This window comes from Coenobita brevimanus, chromosome 93, assembly GCF_032717465.1.
Source record: "Coenobita brevimanus isolate Jiangsu-jjx chromosome 93, ASM3271746v2, whole genome shotgun sequence".
Classification (NCBI taxonomy): Eukaryota; Metazoa; Arthropoda; class Malacostraca; order Decapoda; family Coenobitidae; genus Coenobita; species Coenobita brevimanus.
This window is the reverse complement of record NC_137046.1, coordinates 36,409,589-36,427,056: the sequence shown is the minus strand read 5'-3', so window position 1 is coordinate 36,427,056 and position 17,468 is coordinate 36,409,589. Positions and strand designations below refer to the sequence as shown.

Here is a 17,468-nt window from a genome sequence, read left to right as displayed (position 1 = left end):
CAGCTTTAATGGAAAAGCGGGTGCACTAGCGCCTTGAAGATGTGGACTTTCGTCCTCTTACTAGAATACTGACAATGCCAAATTTACGAGGTGAATCTATAACATCGTAAGTCAGACCAGTGCGACAAGAGCTTTCATCATCTGACCTGCCGTTGTTATGGGTCACACTACCAAGATTTATGAACGTTTCCAAGACCTCCTTGTCACCATCATGTGCATGAACAGACCGTACTGCATCATACAACAAACCGCTGAATACCTGGGCCTTGATTTTGGCCCAAGAAACCTTTAATCCCAATGGTTTTGCGTTATTGTTGAATCGGGAGCACCCAGAAATGCCTTCAGTGACTCCGGAAGGATAACTGCATGATCAGCAAAGTCAAAGTCAGTAACCTTAAAACTGCCAATTGATACCCTATAGTGACGCCGACTCAGCCTGACCCAGCACCCAGCCCATGCACATGCTGAAAAGTGTGGGGGCAAGGACACATCCGTCTTACTCCAGAACTTACCGGAAAAAAAAAATCAGATGCACCCGGACCCATCTCGCCCATACTTGACAGCAGTCTGTGTCTGAATACAGGCCGGCAGCCTACCAGATAATTACTGCGGGGGCCCTGGGAGTTGCAAGGGTTCCCATAGTGCCACTCATTTTACTGAATCAAACGCCTTCTTGAGACCGACATAATGTAAGGTGCAAGCAGTCTTTGCTAAAACTCAGGACAGCGTTCCACGACAACTCGAAGTGCTAGAATCTGGTCAATTGTTGACTTCTTGGGCGTGAATCCGAATTGTTCGCGCCTCTGAAACTAGCAAATGGTCCCAGATATGCATCAAGAGCATATGAACGCAAAAGCGCAAGAGAACAATACCATACATGAATAATCAGACTTATAACTCCGTAGATTACAACTCGTTAGCCACGATAAACTCGATCGTTCTTTATACTATCATTATGAAAAATCGTTCATGTCCAGTGCCTGTTGTTTGATTCAGGAGGATTTTCCTTCCATCTTTGTCTTACTTCATTCTTCTACCACTCGATTATCTGTAGATTTTAAACAGGAGTTTGATTTTGTAAAATCTATATGAATTTTTAACGACCCCTTCAATCCAGTGACATTATTTTTTAGTTCAGGCTCCCTACCATTAGACGATTTTTACTCAAGGATTTCTAGTAGTAGTAGTAGTAGTAGTAAGTAGTAGTAATAGTTGTTGTTGTTGTTTGTTGTTACCCCAGGTTCATCGTAAATGTGAACCCAGCAGACTATAGGCTAAGGCTGCCCTGCCGTAGTTCGCCAGCCCGTTTTCAGGGTAAAGGGAGGATGCTGAGGTACGTTTGCATAACCCGCACTGGAACCACCCAGACATGCCAGTGCCGCCGCGTGAAGGCACTCCTCTCTAACACCTGTAGTAGTGAAAGGTTAAATAAGACTTTATGTAACCCTCCAGTTAGGAAGGCATCTCCTAATTTGGATAAAATCGTCTGGAGATATGAAGAATAGAATATAATACACTCCATTGCACTGATGAAGTTGATCAGATCAGCTAAAGACACACAGCTGATAATCGCACTATTCCATTTCTAGTCAAGTTGTGTTTCCCTTCAACCATACGGGGCTCTCCAAGGTAAATAAAATTGCCTGGTGTTAGTTAGAATATAAAAACAGTGTCCTCAAGATGAAGGGGTTGTCATTGTTGGTAGCTGACGGGGGGGGGGGGATGGTGGTAGTGTACTCATCTAGTCGGTCTGTTTTTATCTGACTTGACTTCTCTCATAGCTTGATTGAGGGCACGGTGGCTCAGTGGCAGGGCATCGGAGTCGTGATCGGTGGATTGCGAGTTCGAGCCTCGCCCGGAACTGCCGTGCCGGGAGTGGTAGCGCGCTCCTGTAACCTAGCAGGGCTATATGGCCATAGTTGCCTAGCTTGGGGATTAAATCATAGTTTGATTACTATCTGGTGAAATTCGATAAGCCATAAGTATTAGGTAGAAATGACTCTCCTTGGTCTTTAGCCGGAACAACCCATCAGCCTTACTACGCTTGGCCATCAACCGAGCTGAGAGTGTTCTCTCTCTCTCTTTCTACTTTGAAAATCAGTGTGGTAACTCCGCAGCAAGTGGCACTGACGGTTTTATTCGGCACTGTATTAGCATCATCAGTGTCGGTTGCTGCAGATAAACTCGGATTTTTAAAATCCGGAAAAAAAAAAAAATGCAGGGGGACGACGGGACTTTCGTGGATGATTGTATTTTTCTGCGCCCCCCTCCCCCACGCAACAATCACACTCCTCACGGGCAATGTAGCCTAAGTGGCTATATGGTGTGAATTTCCTGCTACATGTATACTGCTTTTTTTCTGGTTTTAAATATCTAGGGTCACATGTTGCTGTGGATGGAAGAATAGATGCAAAAGTGAAGTTTAGAATAAATGAAGTAGGAAAGGTGCTGGGAGGAATGAAAAAAGTGTTTAAATGTCGTTCGCTTAGAATGGATGTAAAGAGAAGGCTGTATGAGGGTGTTGTGGTACCAACTGCGTTATATGGGGCTGAAACATGGAATATGGGTGTAGCAGAGAGGAAAAGTTTGAATGTAATGGAGATGAGGTGTCTGAGGAGTATGTGTGGAGTGATGCGTATGGATCGGGTGCAAAATGATGAAGTGCGAAGGAGAACTGGAGTTGTTCGGGAGATGGCTGGTAGAGTTGAGCAGAGGGTGTTGCGATGGTTTGGGCATATGGAGAGAATGGATAATGAGCGATTGGTGAAAAAGATAACTAGATCTGATGTGAGAGGTGTAAGGCTGAGAGGAAGACCACGAATAGGATGGATGGACAGTGTGAAGAGAGCGCTGGATGCGAGAGGGATGTCTGTTGACCAAGGAAGAGTGGCTGTGCGTGACAGAAATAAATGGAGAGAAATTGTGAATGAATAAGTGATGACGCAGCCCTGAGGGGATATTCTCCCGCATTTGGTCTGATCAGCTAGTCAGGTCAGGTGCGGGTAAGGGGACGGGTTTGTTATGACGTGGCAGGGATAAACCAGTTCTGCTGTCGGGCCCTGCTGTGGATGTCACTGATTGCATTGCGCAGTTGACCCTTGTGCGGTGTGGTGCGGTGAAGATCTGTCCGTTCTCCCCTTTGGGGCTAAGATGCGAATGAATGTGTTTGAATGGATGAGTAAATGGGGAAGGTGTCGTCCTGTCTCGGCTACCTCCCTTTCCTTGGGGGAAGCAGCCTAGGTATATAGATAGATAGATAGATCATCATCATCATCATCATCATCATCACTGTAACCCTGCTTCAGTACTAATAAAATGGTTGAGAGAGTTCCCGAAATATTGGAACTGTGCAGTGTTCCAGATCCTCCACGTCGACTCCACATAATTGGAATTTTGTATTCATTCTACGTGTGTAAAATGATAGAGGAAAATGAACCTCTCGATTGCTACACCGACGAAAAGTAACCCTTCCTTTTCTGCTACATTATGAGAAGTCAGAGCACTGTAAAAGGATGTTTTATTTACAAAATGTCTTGCTTAATAAAACCTGCAGAATCTTCGGTTTATCGTAAACCGCACTGCCAAGTAGGCTACACCACAGATTGAAAAATATTGGCAAAGAAAAACCAAGGGACCAACAGTCGGTGGCCTTCGAGAAAAAGAGGTGGAGAAAGTCAAACAAAACTCAGTCACAATGATTACCATGAGCATGAGGAGAGACCATTGAAAAAGGTTCAAATGGAGAACCGAACCGAACCCTCTTTTAACGGGGAAAGCCGAATCGTCAGCAATACCGAATGATCTCGCAGCCGGTGTAAACAACTGAGAGGTAAGGGAACACCTCGACATCACATCACATTATTCGTAGTACTAGGAGATTTTCCTCGGCCATCATTCTAAGCATCTCGTCTTTGAAATCCAAGTAGAAGACCAGTACCAGGAAATTCAAAATTCATCAGTTTTGTGCTGTTCAATGGACAGATTCACATGCCAGAATACCTGTAGAAAAGCCTTCATGTGAACCCCAGGACAGATGCCTCGACGATTACCATATTTCTGTCATATGCTTGAGGAAATTCGTGCGTCGCTGACGAGTATCAGCATATAACCTTATTATCTCATTACCAAGTATTCAATAAGGTGAGGTTCCATAATGTTAACTTGAAGCAGAAGAAATGATAAAACTGTGAGCTAATTTTGGTGAATGGGTTGGCTAGATCGAAGATAATGTTGGTAGGTGCAGAGTTTAACATATATGATAAGAGAGGTGCAGATATTGGATAATGTATGTGAAACCAAATCACCAAATTCCCAAAAAATAATGCCATATGATTCATTTTGTTGCACAGTTCTAAGTCAGCTTTCTTCAGTGATGTTTCTGTCACAAGTTAAAACTGTGTAAGATATTGTTGGGTCTCTAATGTGTGCCTGTGTTGGTGGATTGCGTAAGTTTCGTCCATTATAAGTGATGTGTTTTTTCTTCTTGGTGTTGCATTATAGTCATAGGCAGTACCGGTATGTTTTTGTTTATGCTGGTCCATTGTGGTACTGATTCAGCCAGTCATAGAGCTGGAAGTGGGTTTGTCACATGTTTTCAAATTTGAAATCGGAATCAAGATGATCTCCATGAACACCTTAGAGTAAGATTGGAAATTTGTCTTGGACAGCTTTGAATGACATGGATCTAGGGTACGTACCGTAGGTTGTGATAATTGGGTAGGTTAATGCCTAAAATTGCTTGAAATTCATTTGTTTGTATTTATTTTCACCATTAAGAAAAAAAAACATGGGGTTAATGTTTATAAAGCCTTTACACCATATTAATGACTCCACAATATCTCGCTTATTTTTTATTTGTGGAAGAAACATCAAAGAACAAAGTCAGCATAGGTCTGTGCAACAAATTGATTCACACTATTATTTCTTAGGAATCTGGTGTTACATCAAAGAACAAAGTCAGCATAGGTCTGTGCAACAAATTGATTCACACTATTATTTCTTAGGAATCTGGTGTTACAGTTCTGTAACATTTACCTGGATGTTAGTCAGGGAGAACGGATGATTTGGAAGAGCTTTTTTTTTTTTGTTTTTTTTTTTTTTCTGGGAAGTATCATCCACTCACTTGATGTAGTGCTGCCTACTTCCTTAGCTTTTATCATTCTTTTTCTGTGCCTGCCCTCCTCTCTTCCTATTTCTCCTATCTTTCCTGTCACTTCTTATTCCTTTTCTTTCCTTTACAGGTGGCTTTACATTGAGTGACAAGCCAAATGGTTTCCTGTAAGCCAAGAAACCATTTACAACGCTGGGTGGTAACCATATAACCAAACCATACGTGCTCCCTGCATGTCAACAAGTGGGTTGGTGGAGGGTTGGTGCCCCTCCCTGTAAAACAACTAACACAGTGTCAGATGGCCACCCTTTGCAGGATTGTGGTGTCTGGCAATAGATAGATAGACCAATAGGTCTGCATTACAGAGCCAGTAATTCAAAGCAGCATCTCTTTTATAAACATACCACAGACAGCATTTTAATTTCCCTTGGAATATATATTCAGCCACTATTTTCCAGTACCCCTCCCAGACAATAATAAGGTTTTATGGCTTGGCTGAGGTTAGGTAATGTGGCATTAGATTGATTTAACTTTTTCATTCCTGGTAAAAATGGAGAGTGCCATGCCAACCTTTTGTACATAGCTAAGTAAAACCTCATTATAATGGACTAAATGGGGCCCAAGCCATTCTGAAAAAAGCGAAATTCCGATAAAAGCGACATCTGGATTTTGCCCTGCTAACCTGCACTTTTTCTGATATATCAGACATAGTCCAAACTGCACCAATGGTTTTTAAACTGTTTTCACTACCATTGCAGTACTGTATGGTAGTATACATTCACTTCAGTAATCAAATGGTATAATATATATAATAATACTGTACTGGACACTGATAAACATGTCTTTTATTTACAGTATTGTGGCCCCCCTGGGGGTAGGGGGGTTTTCAAGAATACTCCCCCAGTATCCCTGCTTGTCGTAAAAGGCGACTAAAAGGGTTGGCGGAGGGTTAGTGCCCCTCCCCGGAAAACAACTAACTAAAAAAACAAACAAGAAGCCTCGGACAAGGACTGACCAAACGTTGACGACCCAGGACCGGACAAAGGACTTGGTAATGTGTACATGGAATGTAAGAGGAGCGAATGATGAGGTGAAAGAGAGAGAGATTGTCCAGGTGCTTGAGGATGCGAAAGTGGATGTATGTGGAATAACTGAAACAAAATGGAGAGGAGAAAGTGTGAGAGAATGGGAGTATGGATGGGGTATATGTGCAGGAGTAGATGAGAATGAGAGGGCAAAGGAAGGAGTGTGTATAGTTGTGAGTAAAAGATGGAAGAAGAGCATAAGACAGTATGGATCAGTTGGGTCGAGGATTGTGTGGGTAAAGTTGAAAGTTGGAATACAAATGTGGGCGATTGTGTGTGTGTATGCGCCAACGCAAGATCGTGCTAGAAGAGTGAGAGAAGAGTTCTGGACAAATGTGGAAGTGTGCATGGAAAAGTTTGGAAGGAATGAGAGAGTGTTTTTGATCGGTGATATGAATGGTAAAGTTGGTAATGTGAAGGTGGATGGAATAGTTGGTGAGTGGGGTGTGCCTGCTGAGATAGATGAGATTGGGAGTGCGTTAGTGGACATCTGTGCTGGGAGGGGGTTGGTAATAGCCAATACCCTCTTCAGGCATAAAATGATCCACAGGTATACATGGCAAGTGATGAGAAGGGTGGGTGGTGAACTGAATGAAAGGAAGGCAATGATTGATTATGTGTGTGTGGATGAAAGGATGCGAAGATGTATATTGGATGCAAGAGTTTATAGAGGTTGGGGGAGTGGCCTTTCTGACCACTACTTGGTGGTGGCCAGAATTAGGATGCAAGTAAGATGGAGGAATAGAAGAAGGGAAAGACGAGAGGAAGGAGTAGTTGCAAGGAGAGTGGAAAGGTTACAAGAGGATGAGAAAAAGGCAGAGTATAAGAGAGAAGTGGAGGAACGATTGGGCAAATATGAATTGGAGCAGATGGGAGACGTGGAAGGTGTGTGTAAGATATTTACAGAAGAAATATGTGCAGCATGTGATGTGGTGTGTGGGAAGGAAGAGAAGACGGAGGGGGTGCAAGGAACAGCGTGGTGGACTGAAGAGATGAAACAGGCTGTGGCACAAAAGAAGAAAGCATACAATGAATGGATGAGAAATAGGGGCGTGAAGAAGTTGAGAGGCAGAAGAGAGAGTTATATGTGGAAAGGAAGAGAGAGGTGAAAAGATTAGTAAGAGAGAGTAAGAAGAGAGTGGATGAGGAATTTGGAAGGAATTTGAGTGTAAAGTGGAGGGACTGTAAGAAAATGTTCTGGAGAGAAGTGAAAAGAGTAAGACAGGGTGGAAGTGAAGTTAGCAGGGGAGTGAAAGATAAACATGGTAGATTACTAGTGGAGAAGGGAGAAAAAGTGAGCAGATGGAGAGAACACTTTAAGGAATTGTTGAACGTAGAGGATGGAAGTAATGCGAGTATAAGTGGCTGGGGAATGGCTGGGAGAAGGAGGGAGGTGAGAAGACAGGTAGAAATCAGTAGGATAGAGATTGTGGAAGCAATGAAGAAAGTTAAATCGGGGAAAGCCCCAGGAATTGATGGAGTGTGTGGTGAGATGCTGAAGCATGGGGGAGAGATAGTAGTAGAATGGATGTGGAAGATGTGCAGATTGGCCTGAGAGGAAGGTAGAGTCCCGGAGGATTGGAAGTCAGGTATAATTATTCCCTTGTACAAAGGAAAAGGGGAAAAAGAAGTGTGTGGTAATCATAGGGGCATTTGTCTTCTTAGTATAATAGGAAAAGTGTATGGTAGGATACTTATAGACAGAGTTAGAGAAAGAACAGAGAAATTAGTTGGAGAAGAACAGGGAGGCTTTAGGAAGGGAAGAGGTTGTGTAGATCAGATATTCATTCTTCGATCTTTAGTGGAAAAGTTTCTAGAGAAGGGAAAGAAGTTGTATGCGGCTTTCATGGATTTGGAGAAAGCATATGACAGGGGTCATAGACAAGGATTGTGGAAAGTGTTAAGAATATATGGAGTAGATGGGAAGTTGTTGAATGCTGTGAAGAGTATGTATGATGGTGCTAAGCTGCAGTGCGTGTGGATGGTGAACTAAGTGAATTTTTCTCTTTGAAAGTTGGTTTGAAACAGGGATGTGTCATGTCTCCATGGTTGTTCAATCTGTACATGGATGGGGTAATAAAAGAGGTACAAGGTAGGGTAGTGGATGTTGGAGTGGCCCTGGTGAGAGGATAGTGTTTGGAAACTCCCTGTACTGTTGTTTGCAGATGATACTGTGTTGTTGAGTGAAGATGAAGGGAGCTACAAGGCTTGGTGGATGAGTTTGAGAGAGTGTGTAAACGGAACCTAAAGGTGAATGTAGGGAAGAGTAAAGTGATGGTCTTTGAGAGAGGTGAAGTCAGTGAATGTATAGCGAGGTTGGATGGTGAGGAATTGGAAAATGTGAGTACGTTTAAGTATTTGGGTAGTGTGATGAGTAAGGATGGAGGTTTGGAGGGTGAAGTGCTTGAAAGGGTACAGCAGGGAAGAAAGGTTGCTGGTTCCTTGAAAGCAGTGATAAGAAACAGGGAAGTGAGCATGGAAGTAAAAAAGTTACTACATGACAGTATTGTGATACCAACTCTAACGTACGGAAGTGAAGCTTGGATGTTGTTGGAAGGACACAAGTCAAGAGTGAGAGCAGTGGAAATGAGTTATTTAAGAGGAGCTTGTGGAGTCACGTGGAGAGACAGGCTGACGAATGAGGATATAAAGGAGCGTTGTGGTGTTGATGTGGATGTGATAGGAAGCGTTGTGAGGAACACACTGAGGTGGTTTGGCCATGTGGAGAGGATGGAGGGTGAAAGACTGACGAAGAGAGTGTATGTGAGTGAGGTGGAGGGTGGAAGAGGGAGGGGGAGACCGAGGATGAGATGGAGGGATGGGGTGGAGAGGTATATGAGAGAGGGGGGTGTGAGTTGGGAGCAGGGTAGTGAAATGGCGGGGGACAGGGCGACTTGGAGGCGATTTGTTTGTGGCCACCCCAAACGGGATTGAGGCGTCTGGCAATAGATAGATAGATAGATAGACCTTATTGTGGTGAACATAGCTGAAGTGGTCAAGCAGTCAGGACCACTTGTGGCTTTTTTTAACTTTTTCCGCTATACAAGAATTTAGTCCGGTCGGCTCCTCGATTCTGATTAAAGTGAATTCTGGTCTGTTGAAGTCCGTTATATCGAGGTTTTACTGTATATTATACTAGTGTAATTAATATTTCGGAAGCTGTTAATTTCCATAGAATGTTTCTGGAAAAAATTTTGCTTAGAATTTTAGGTACCATAGTGCAGTATAATGTAGGGCTCCTGGTTTCTCCCAGGATGATTTCCATGTAAAGGTAATAATTTACCATACTTGGGAGATAGCAGTATTAAAGATAAAGTAGCTGAAAGTGGTTTTGTTGTGGCTGCTAGTATCTGCTGTCGGGGGTTCTCTGGATGATTAATGTGTTTTTATTCCCCCAATTCAGATGGTTGGGGAAAAAAAAAAAAAAATTAAAAGAATCATATGTGATTATAGACAGAAATGTAACGTACTATATATTGCTTAACAGCCATCTCTGGTATGAATAATACTGTAATTGGTAAACTAGCCTTTTGAATTACTGTAAGCAGTAAAAATGCCTTACCATCTTATTTTCATGATTATTTTCCATATGCTTCTGATTTTCTTTTGGAATGCAATTAGGCTACTTCCAGTGAAGGATTATTGTTTCCTCTAATGATGTTATCCAATTTCTAACCTCTTTCATGTGCCCATTCTTCTGTGTTTTGGCACTGATATAAAGAAACCCATCCAAACACCCCCTGCCCTAACGAAACCTAGACCTAACCAGGGCTTAATTTGACCCAGCTTGGGGTTACTGCAACCTAATTCAGATTACATTACAGTAACTTCAGTTAATTGCTAATAGACTCCTTGGTGGGTTTTAGGACTTTGTTGCAACACACAAGAAAAAATAAATCTAACAACTATGTATGGTAAATTGATTATGAAGAACTTGCAGTAATAATGGGAAAACAGTTGCTTTATACTGTGTGAACAGCCAGTAAAATTTTACATCCAGAGTATAGGGATTGTAGCTGTATACTCACAATCCTGATATTCATTTTGTTTTGTTTCAGTTCATTATACAGACTCCAACATGTTTGCATGTGCTAGCCTTGGTTGTCAAATGGTGGCTTTCCATGCTGCTTAATTTCTAGCAGCTTTTCTATTTCAGGGTCTTTTTCAGTCTGCCTCTCATAGTTCTACCTTCGGTGTTCATACATCTCACCCTCCACACCCAGTTGTCATCCTCCATCCTCTCCGCATGTCTAAGCCATATCAGTCCTACGGTTGCCATACATCCGGATTTTCCCAGACGTGTCGTGCATTTAGGTGTCAAAATCTTTGTCCAGGAGGAATTTTAAAAATTCTCCAAAAGTCCGGATTTTCAGCTTCCATCCCTTTTTCTCGAAAAGTTGATACAGTATACCATTACATTCAAATGACGAGAGAGAGAGAGAGAGGCCTTCATTGTTTTTGTCAGGTGTTATGTGTTGCCAACTTGGCTGGTTTAGTGCTAGCAGGTAGCTAAAATGTCCCACCTTTTCCTGTTGTTCAGCCACGATCTTTTTTTTTTTTTTTTTTTTGTTCCTTCCATAGTGCTGTTATAGCCATAAAATACATGGTACAGTAATTGCACCCAGGTATTGGCTTGGTTTTCATTTTTACACTGTAGCATTTGTTATTCTTATGATCTTATCCTGCACCTAAGGCACTTTAGCATTTTTCAGTCATAATCTAGCCAATTCTGTACTTTGCCTGTTTTTCATTATATTGTAAAAAGATTAAATATTGTGATACAGTACAGCAGTACTGGTGTGTGTGTGTGTGTGTGTGTGTGTGTGTGTGTGTGCGCGTGCGTGCGTGCATGCGTGCGTGCGTTTGTATGTTAAGGTTTCTGAACGTCAGAGGCCCAAAATGTGTGTTGGGGGGACGAGGGGAGCATGGGTTTCAGTGGAGGTTTCCAGTATTTTGACAGTTCAGATATGGCAGCCCTACTCAGTCTACTTCTCGCCTTCTCATCACATCACTAATACATTCAGATCCCATCCTTCCTCTCAACTCTTCATTCACAATCCAGCCCCCCCCCCCCCACCTCCAGGTCTGTCATTCAAGGACACACTACACATCCACCTGATCAGTCTCATCTCTGTATATTTGAGCCAATGAATATTCTCCTCCTTTACTGGATTACTGCCCAAGCCTCACTACCATACAGCATTACACTCTAAATACATGTTGCATTCAAGGACTCCATAGCACAAAGGGAGAGTCTTCTCAGTGTCAAGAGAAGCAACAACTTCCTAAGCCTCTTGCAGCCACTCTGTTCCCATGCTACCAGGCTAGCTGCATCCCCCCCTTCAGCACATATCATGTCTCCAAGTAACAGAATTCCACCTCACACTCAAGAGACTCTCGAGCAAGACTATTCCTTTCCCACCTCTCTCCCTCTATATGCTTTCTTTTACATACCACACACTCAGAATTAGCATTATAGTATTTTGCAGCCTACCTCTTGTACCACAAAGACACATCTCTTATGCAACCACTTTATCAACAAACATTCCGCAAAATAGACCTATTTCCCACACCCTTGTGTCAAACTGTGCATGGCTGTACTCCTGCAATGACAGTACCACCACTTGCCTAATATCACTTTCGTTTTACCCATGTTTACTCTCAAACCCTTGTACCCCACTCCATCTCTACACTTTCTAAATCTTTCTTCTGCTACCCTCTCGTTCAGCATACAACATCTCCCATGGTGGTATTCTGAAGTCAAGTGAGAGTGCTTCAGGTGCTGTGCTAAACAACAAAAAATTGGTGCCAAGGCACAGCAACCCCATCTGTGGAAGTCATTTTAGTGCAGACATATAAACACAACAGGATATCTAGTCAAAGATGTCACATATCAGATTTGGAGTAAAGCAGGTGAAAATTGATTATTGTATGCCTGTGTGAAATTTTAGGCCCGACTCACCTGAAACTGCCCCCCCTACTGCTAACAGGGGTGTGACCCCACTAATGTAATGAGGCATGTTATAGGATGCAGATTTGAAAGATGCACCTTTAAGTTTTGGTTTCATGTCAATATGACGAATTTGAAAGGAGTTATGGCAAAAAAACAATTTTTACCCTCCCCATTTTATTTTTATTTATTTATTTTTTTTTTTTTACATTTTTTGGGCCTACAGCTTGGGCCTTGGCCCAATTTGGCCCAAAATTCAGTCAGGTGATCAGAAGGTCATAGCTCATCATCCCCACAATTTTTAGTCAAAATCGCACTGGTAGTTTTCGTGTAAAGTTGTTAACAGACGGACATACAGACAAACTGAGTGAAAACAATACCTGTCCCTGAGCCCTTCTGGGGCGGGGATGAGTACCTGTAATAAGGGGTTTCAAGTTAACACCTCATGCACACCAACATTCTCGAAAAACTCATCACTCAAACCTCCATTCACTCTCACTTAGGTGAGCACCTGACAAACATTGCCATAACCTCTCTAACCAGCCATTCCTCAATCCCAAGCTTTCTCATAGCCTACTTCATCTTCCTGGGCACTCTGTCGAAAGCCTTCTCCAAATCACCAAAAACAAAATAAACTCCATAAAATTCCCATTTCTTTCCTAACCTATATATACTGTATTCTTGAAGTTGTTGGACAATAAATACCGATGTTGAATCACTGATCCATTTGCCTGGCATGCATCAGTGTTATATCTCATCACTATTCACACTGTCCTTTATCACACCTTCCAGGACTATTTCCATTACAGATACCTCATTATTTGGTCCAAGAGCCTTATGCCTTAATAATTTCCCTTTTCCAGGGTGTCACCCTTCCCAGTAAAATCATTCACTCTCTTCACCCAGTCATGTGGAACAACATGTTCTGATATAATAGAATTTATTAAATCAGTACTGTAACGAAACCAATTCCTACATCTCCAGAGACCTTCAGCATCACAGCAGTCAACCCAGACACTCCCACAGCCTTCAGTGACTGCTTTCTCTCAATTGCCTTGCCTGCAATACCAGTATTAACCATAGGCCAAGGGCCAAACACAGGATCTGCTGTCTCCAAACTCACTGTTCCAGTCAGACTATTTATTCAGCAGTTGGTTGAAATTTTCTTTCCAAGCACATTTAATATTCATGTAAATAATTTTGGCACAGTATGCAATGCAAATAGTGCCATGGTGATTTAGATTCCAAAAAGGGCATATGAAAAATGAAATGTATGGATTTTGGTGTACAGTACTGTACTGTACATAAGGAAGCTGCCAGGACACCTGTGGCAATGTTTACTGATGATCTTGTTGACTGGACACATCAGTGCATCAGACTTACTCACATGTCCTGAGTATTCAGTTTTTAAACCATAATTATGCCAATTAAAGGTACAGTAAACCTAATGATCTAACTTAACATACCTTAACCATGCCAACCTGATCTAACCTAACTTTTCCAACCCTAACCTATCCATGCCCAACTTAATGGGGGGTGAAGCCCCCCGTACGTATCAGGCGAAAACTCAGTCTCACCTCAAACGTAACGTAATGAACCTAACTTAACATCAGTAAGGCAAATAAATATTGCAACAAAAGCAAAACAAATAGGAAAGATTTGCAACAATCTAAGCTCTAAAAGATAACTTCATTGGAAAAAGGTAAGCTACATTTGATATACTATAGGTAATCAGTGTTTATGCACTTCGGAGGTAAAACTTTATGATTGCCTTGTACTCGTATATGTGGCAATCTACAAAACAGCAGATAACCTGTGGAGGACCCATTTCAGTAGGAAATTGTAGGAGACCTGCACCCCTGTGGTTAAATGTTAATAAAAGAAAAAAAATCTAGCTACATCTACTGTTAGACATCATAGTCTTGGAATGGGTGGCCACAAAAAAAAAATCACCCCCATGTCACCCTGTCCTCTGCCATCAGGCTGCCTTTCTCTATGTCAGACAATTCTCATTCATATGCCTCTTAACCCCACTGCTTTATCTCATCCTCACTTCTGGGAGACTACAGTAATTCATTTAGCTTCTGAAATAATTAGCCTGTGTAAAATGCTGAGTAATAAGTAAATATGATTGTGGTGAACGTCTGTTTTTGAAAGCTCCAAGTCTTATAATGTTATCACACCCAGTCTAGTAGGACCTAACATAGCCTTTGCCTCTTCTGACCCAGTTAGTTCTTGACTGTGTGTGTGTGTGTGTGTGTGTGTGTGTGTGTGTGTGTGTGTGTGTGTGTGTGTGTGTGTGTGTGTGCATGCATGCGTGCGTGCGTATGATTGCGTGCATTGTGTGTGTGTGTGTGTGTGTGTGTGTGTGTGTGTGTGTGTGTGTGTGTGTGTGCGTGCGTGCGTGCGCATGCATGTGTGCATATGATTTCATGCATGCGTGGATGTATGTATGTACTTCTGTGGTGTAATATAATAATCTGTAGTAATAATAGGCTGTAGCACCAGCCGATCAGGATGATACTCCCAAGGAGATTGGGAAAACTGGTGATATGAAGAGCTGGAGCTTATGTTTCATTAGCCCTCAGAACTATCCTGACCATCCCCATTTGCTGACCTCTTCATTTTGTCACCAACACAGAGAATAGGCCAGCTTACTGTCCCAAACATATTTCTCTAATTGTCTGCTATACACCACACTACATGCACTTTTACATACCACATATTGTATCCTGTTGTGACACTGGTTGACACCAGCAAGGACATGCAACTGGACAACTTTGCAGATATGAGAAGAGGCATGGGGTGGGTTCCATTTGCGTGGCTTTGGGCTGGGATAGGGCTGAGACTCATATCTGTGCCAGAGGGAACAGGGCATTGTGGTTCCCAGGCTGTCACTTCCACTCAACAGGAAGGACTCAAACCTGGGAGTAGCACCCCAGGAGGCTGCCCTACCATTGAATGTATGATGGTGGGGCAGTAGCAGTGCCAAAGCATGCTTAGATGGATGTCTTTGTGGCTGTCATGGTAAGGTGACTGGAGGCTGTGTGGGTGGGGCCTGTGTTTCGTCTTGACCTTTTATATACCAACTATGACAAAAAAACAGCAGTATGTAAAATGCAAGCCTGAAGGAATGAAATTACACAGTGGGTATAGGGGAGGGTCAGCTAGAACAATTGTTAGATGGGACTGTAGGTATAAGTCATATTGGCAGGGAAGTGTAGGTGGATATGGTGGTGTGGGTGTGCTAGTTGACAAGAAGTGGGTGGAATGTGTCATGAATGTAATGAAAGTGTGTGAAAGAATTATAGCAATGAAATTTTTTTTTGGTAAACTCATGATTTTGCTTATATTGGTGTATGCTCCATAGGCTGGCCTGGATGATGTAGAAAAAGATAGATTCAGGGATGGCCTGATATGTGTGGTTGGTGGTATAGGGGAAGATGAAATTGTAGTTTTGGGTGGGGACATAAATGATCATGTGGGTGAAGCAGCTCAAGGATATGAAGGGGTACATGGGCAATGTGCATATGGCACAGTGTGGAGAGCCACCGTTAGGTGACCAAGGCCAATACATGCAAGTATGTTTGAGCATTTATAAACGAATCTTATGTATCTCAAATGTACCACTTCATCTTAAGGAATTCATCAGTGCTCAGAGCACATTTGCAATTTTACCATTGTAGGAAGTGTGACATAAATTCATATAGCTACTGCAGAGCCTTCATCTGCAGAAGTGGCACTGCAGCGACTGAATGTTGTTGTAGAGTTGCTCACTATGACTCCTTGTAATTTCCAGAATGTCATCAGTATGGAACACAGCAGAGAATCTCCTACTTGGACCCAGCATGGACTCTGCAAGAGGCAGGGGTGGAAGGGTATTGGAAGCCACACACACAGTAAGTTTTATTCTGTGAATGCTTTACTGAGCAGTATATTTAAGTATGTTTAGTGTGCTGTGTGTATGCGATGCATATGACAGAGATTTCACTCCCTCTTATTTATTTGTTTTTTATTTGATAGTCAGCAAACTCTACCTCATAGGCTTTGCAAAAGCAGCCAAATCACGTGAAGCACTTATTTTTGTTTGGAAGCCGTAAGTGTACAAGAATCATGGGTACTGAGGGATCAGTATGTAGTGTTACAAAATTACCTGAACCGCTTTTAGGCTGGCTGAGTTCTACAACAATATAAATGACTAATGAGGTAAAGTATTTCAATAAAATAATGCAACAAGTATGCTGAATGATAAGTCAGAAATGATATACTGGTAGTTAACAAAACAGGTAATACCTACTGCATATGATTTATGGCAACATAATCAGTTAATGATAGAAACAGGTCATTCATGCATCATAAAGGTCAGTGTATATGGTATAGAGTACAGTAAGTGAAATGACTTTAATAATTTAATGAAAACAATTGGAGAAGGCATTTACGTGCTTTTCTGTCTCTTTGTTCAGATACTGTACAATGAGGATTCTTATGACTTACTGAGACCTGTATTGAATGTAGTGTGTGCCCATGGTTGAAGATGCAGTACAGTATATGTGAAGTGGAGCTGAACATCTTCAAGGCTTGATTGATGAACATATAGATATAGGGCCCATTTAACTTGACACTGTTGATAGCAACTGAGTGTAGCATTGTACAGGCTTGGAGAGGGAAGGGAGTGCACATGTCAGCATTCCAAGGAAAAGGGTGAGTTTCTAAAAAGAGGCCTGAGAGTCAGGAGACTTCATAAGGACTCTGTGGGAGACTGCAGCTTGGCTAGCAATCAGCTGAACTAGGTTGGCCATTCAAAATTTGTGGTTGGGCAGTGAATTATGCAGGCCCAAACACCCATGAAAATAGAAAGCTTATAAAAAAACAAAGAACAAAGTTTTAAGAATTAAAAATTGTCAATATTCCAAAAGGAATTCAGGATGGTACATAAAAAAGTAAATAAACTTTCAGACCTCCTCACAAAACTGATAAGCTTTGTGGTTTCATGTTGCCTCATTTCACATATACAGGTATATGTCAGTTGACCTGTGGCCTCATAAAACTCTTTATTAGGCCTTACAAAAAAAAAAAAAAAGTATATTGTTGTACTTGCGCAAAGAACACATGTCAAGTTTGAAGTGAACTGATGAAGAAATAATGGAATTGCACCCAGTTTGATAAGTGTTTGGAAGAAAGAAGAGACAAACTGGGCAAATACAGTATGGTCTGCAGCACATGATGGAGACTATAATAATAGCTGTGTACAAAGACCACAAATATAGAGCACTTACACCATGAACAAAAGCACTCCCAGTCAAGAACCACATGAATATGAGAG

The 17,468-nt window shown here is 42.0% G+C and overlaps 1 protein-coding gene across 1 annotated transcript in view; it reads left to right on the top strand.

The window, feature by feature from the left end:
• The first annotated feature begins 3,923 nt into the window (after window positions 1–3,923).
• LOC145412486 (transforming growth factor beta regulator 1) overlaps window positions 3,924–17,468 on the top strand; it is a 44,604-nt gene continuing 31,059 nt past the window's right edge. Inside the window, exons 1-2 of the mRNA XM_080282369.1 lie at window positions 3,924–4,140; window positions 15,945–16,044. Coding sequence (XP_080138495.1) covers window positions 15,946–16,044 — 99 coding nt within the window. The 5' untranslated portion in view covers window positions 3,924–4,140; window position 15,945. The remainder of the gene's footprint in view (window positions 4,141–15,944; window positions 16,045–17,468) is intronic.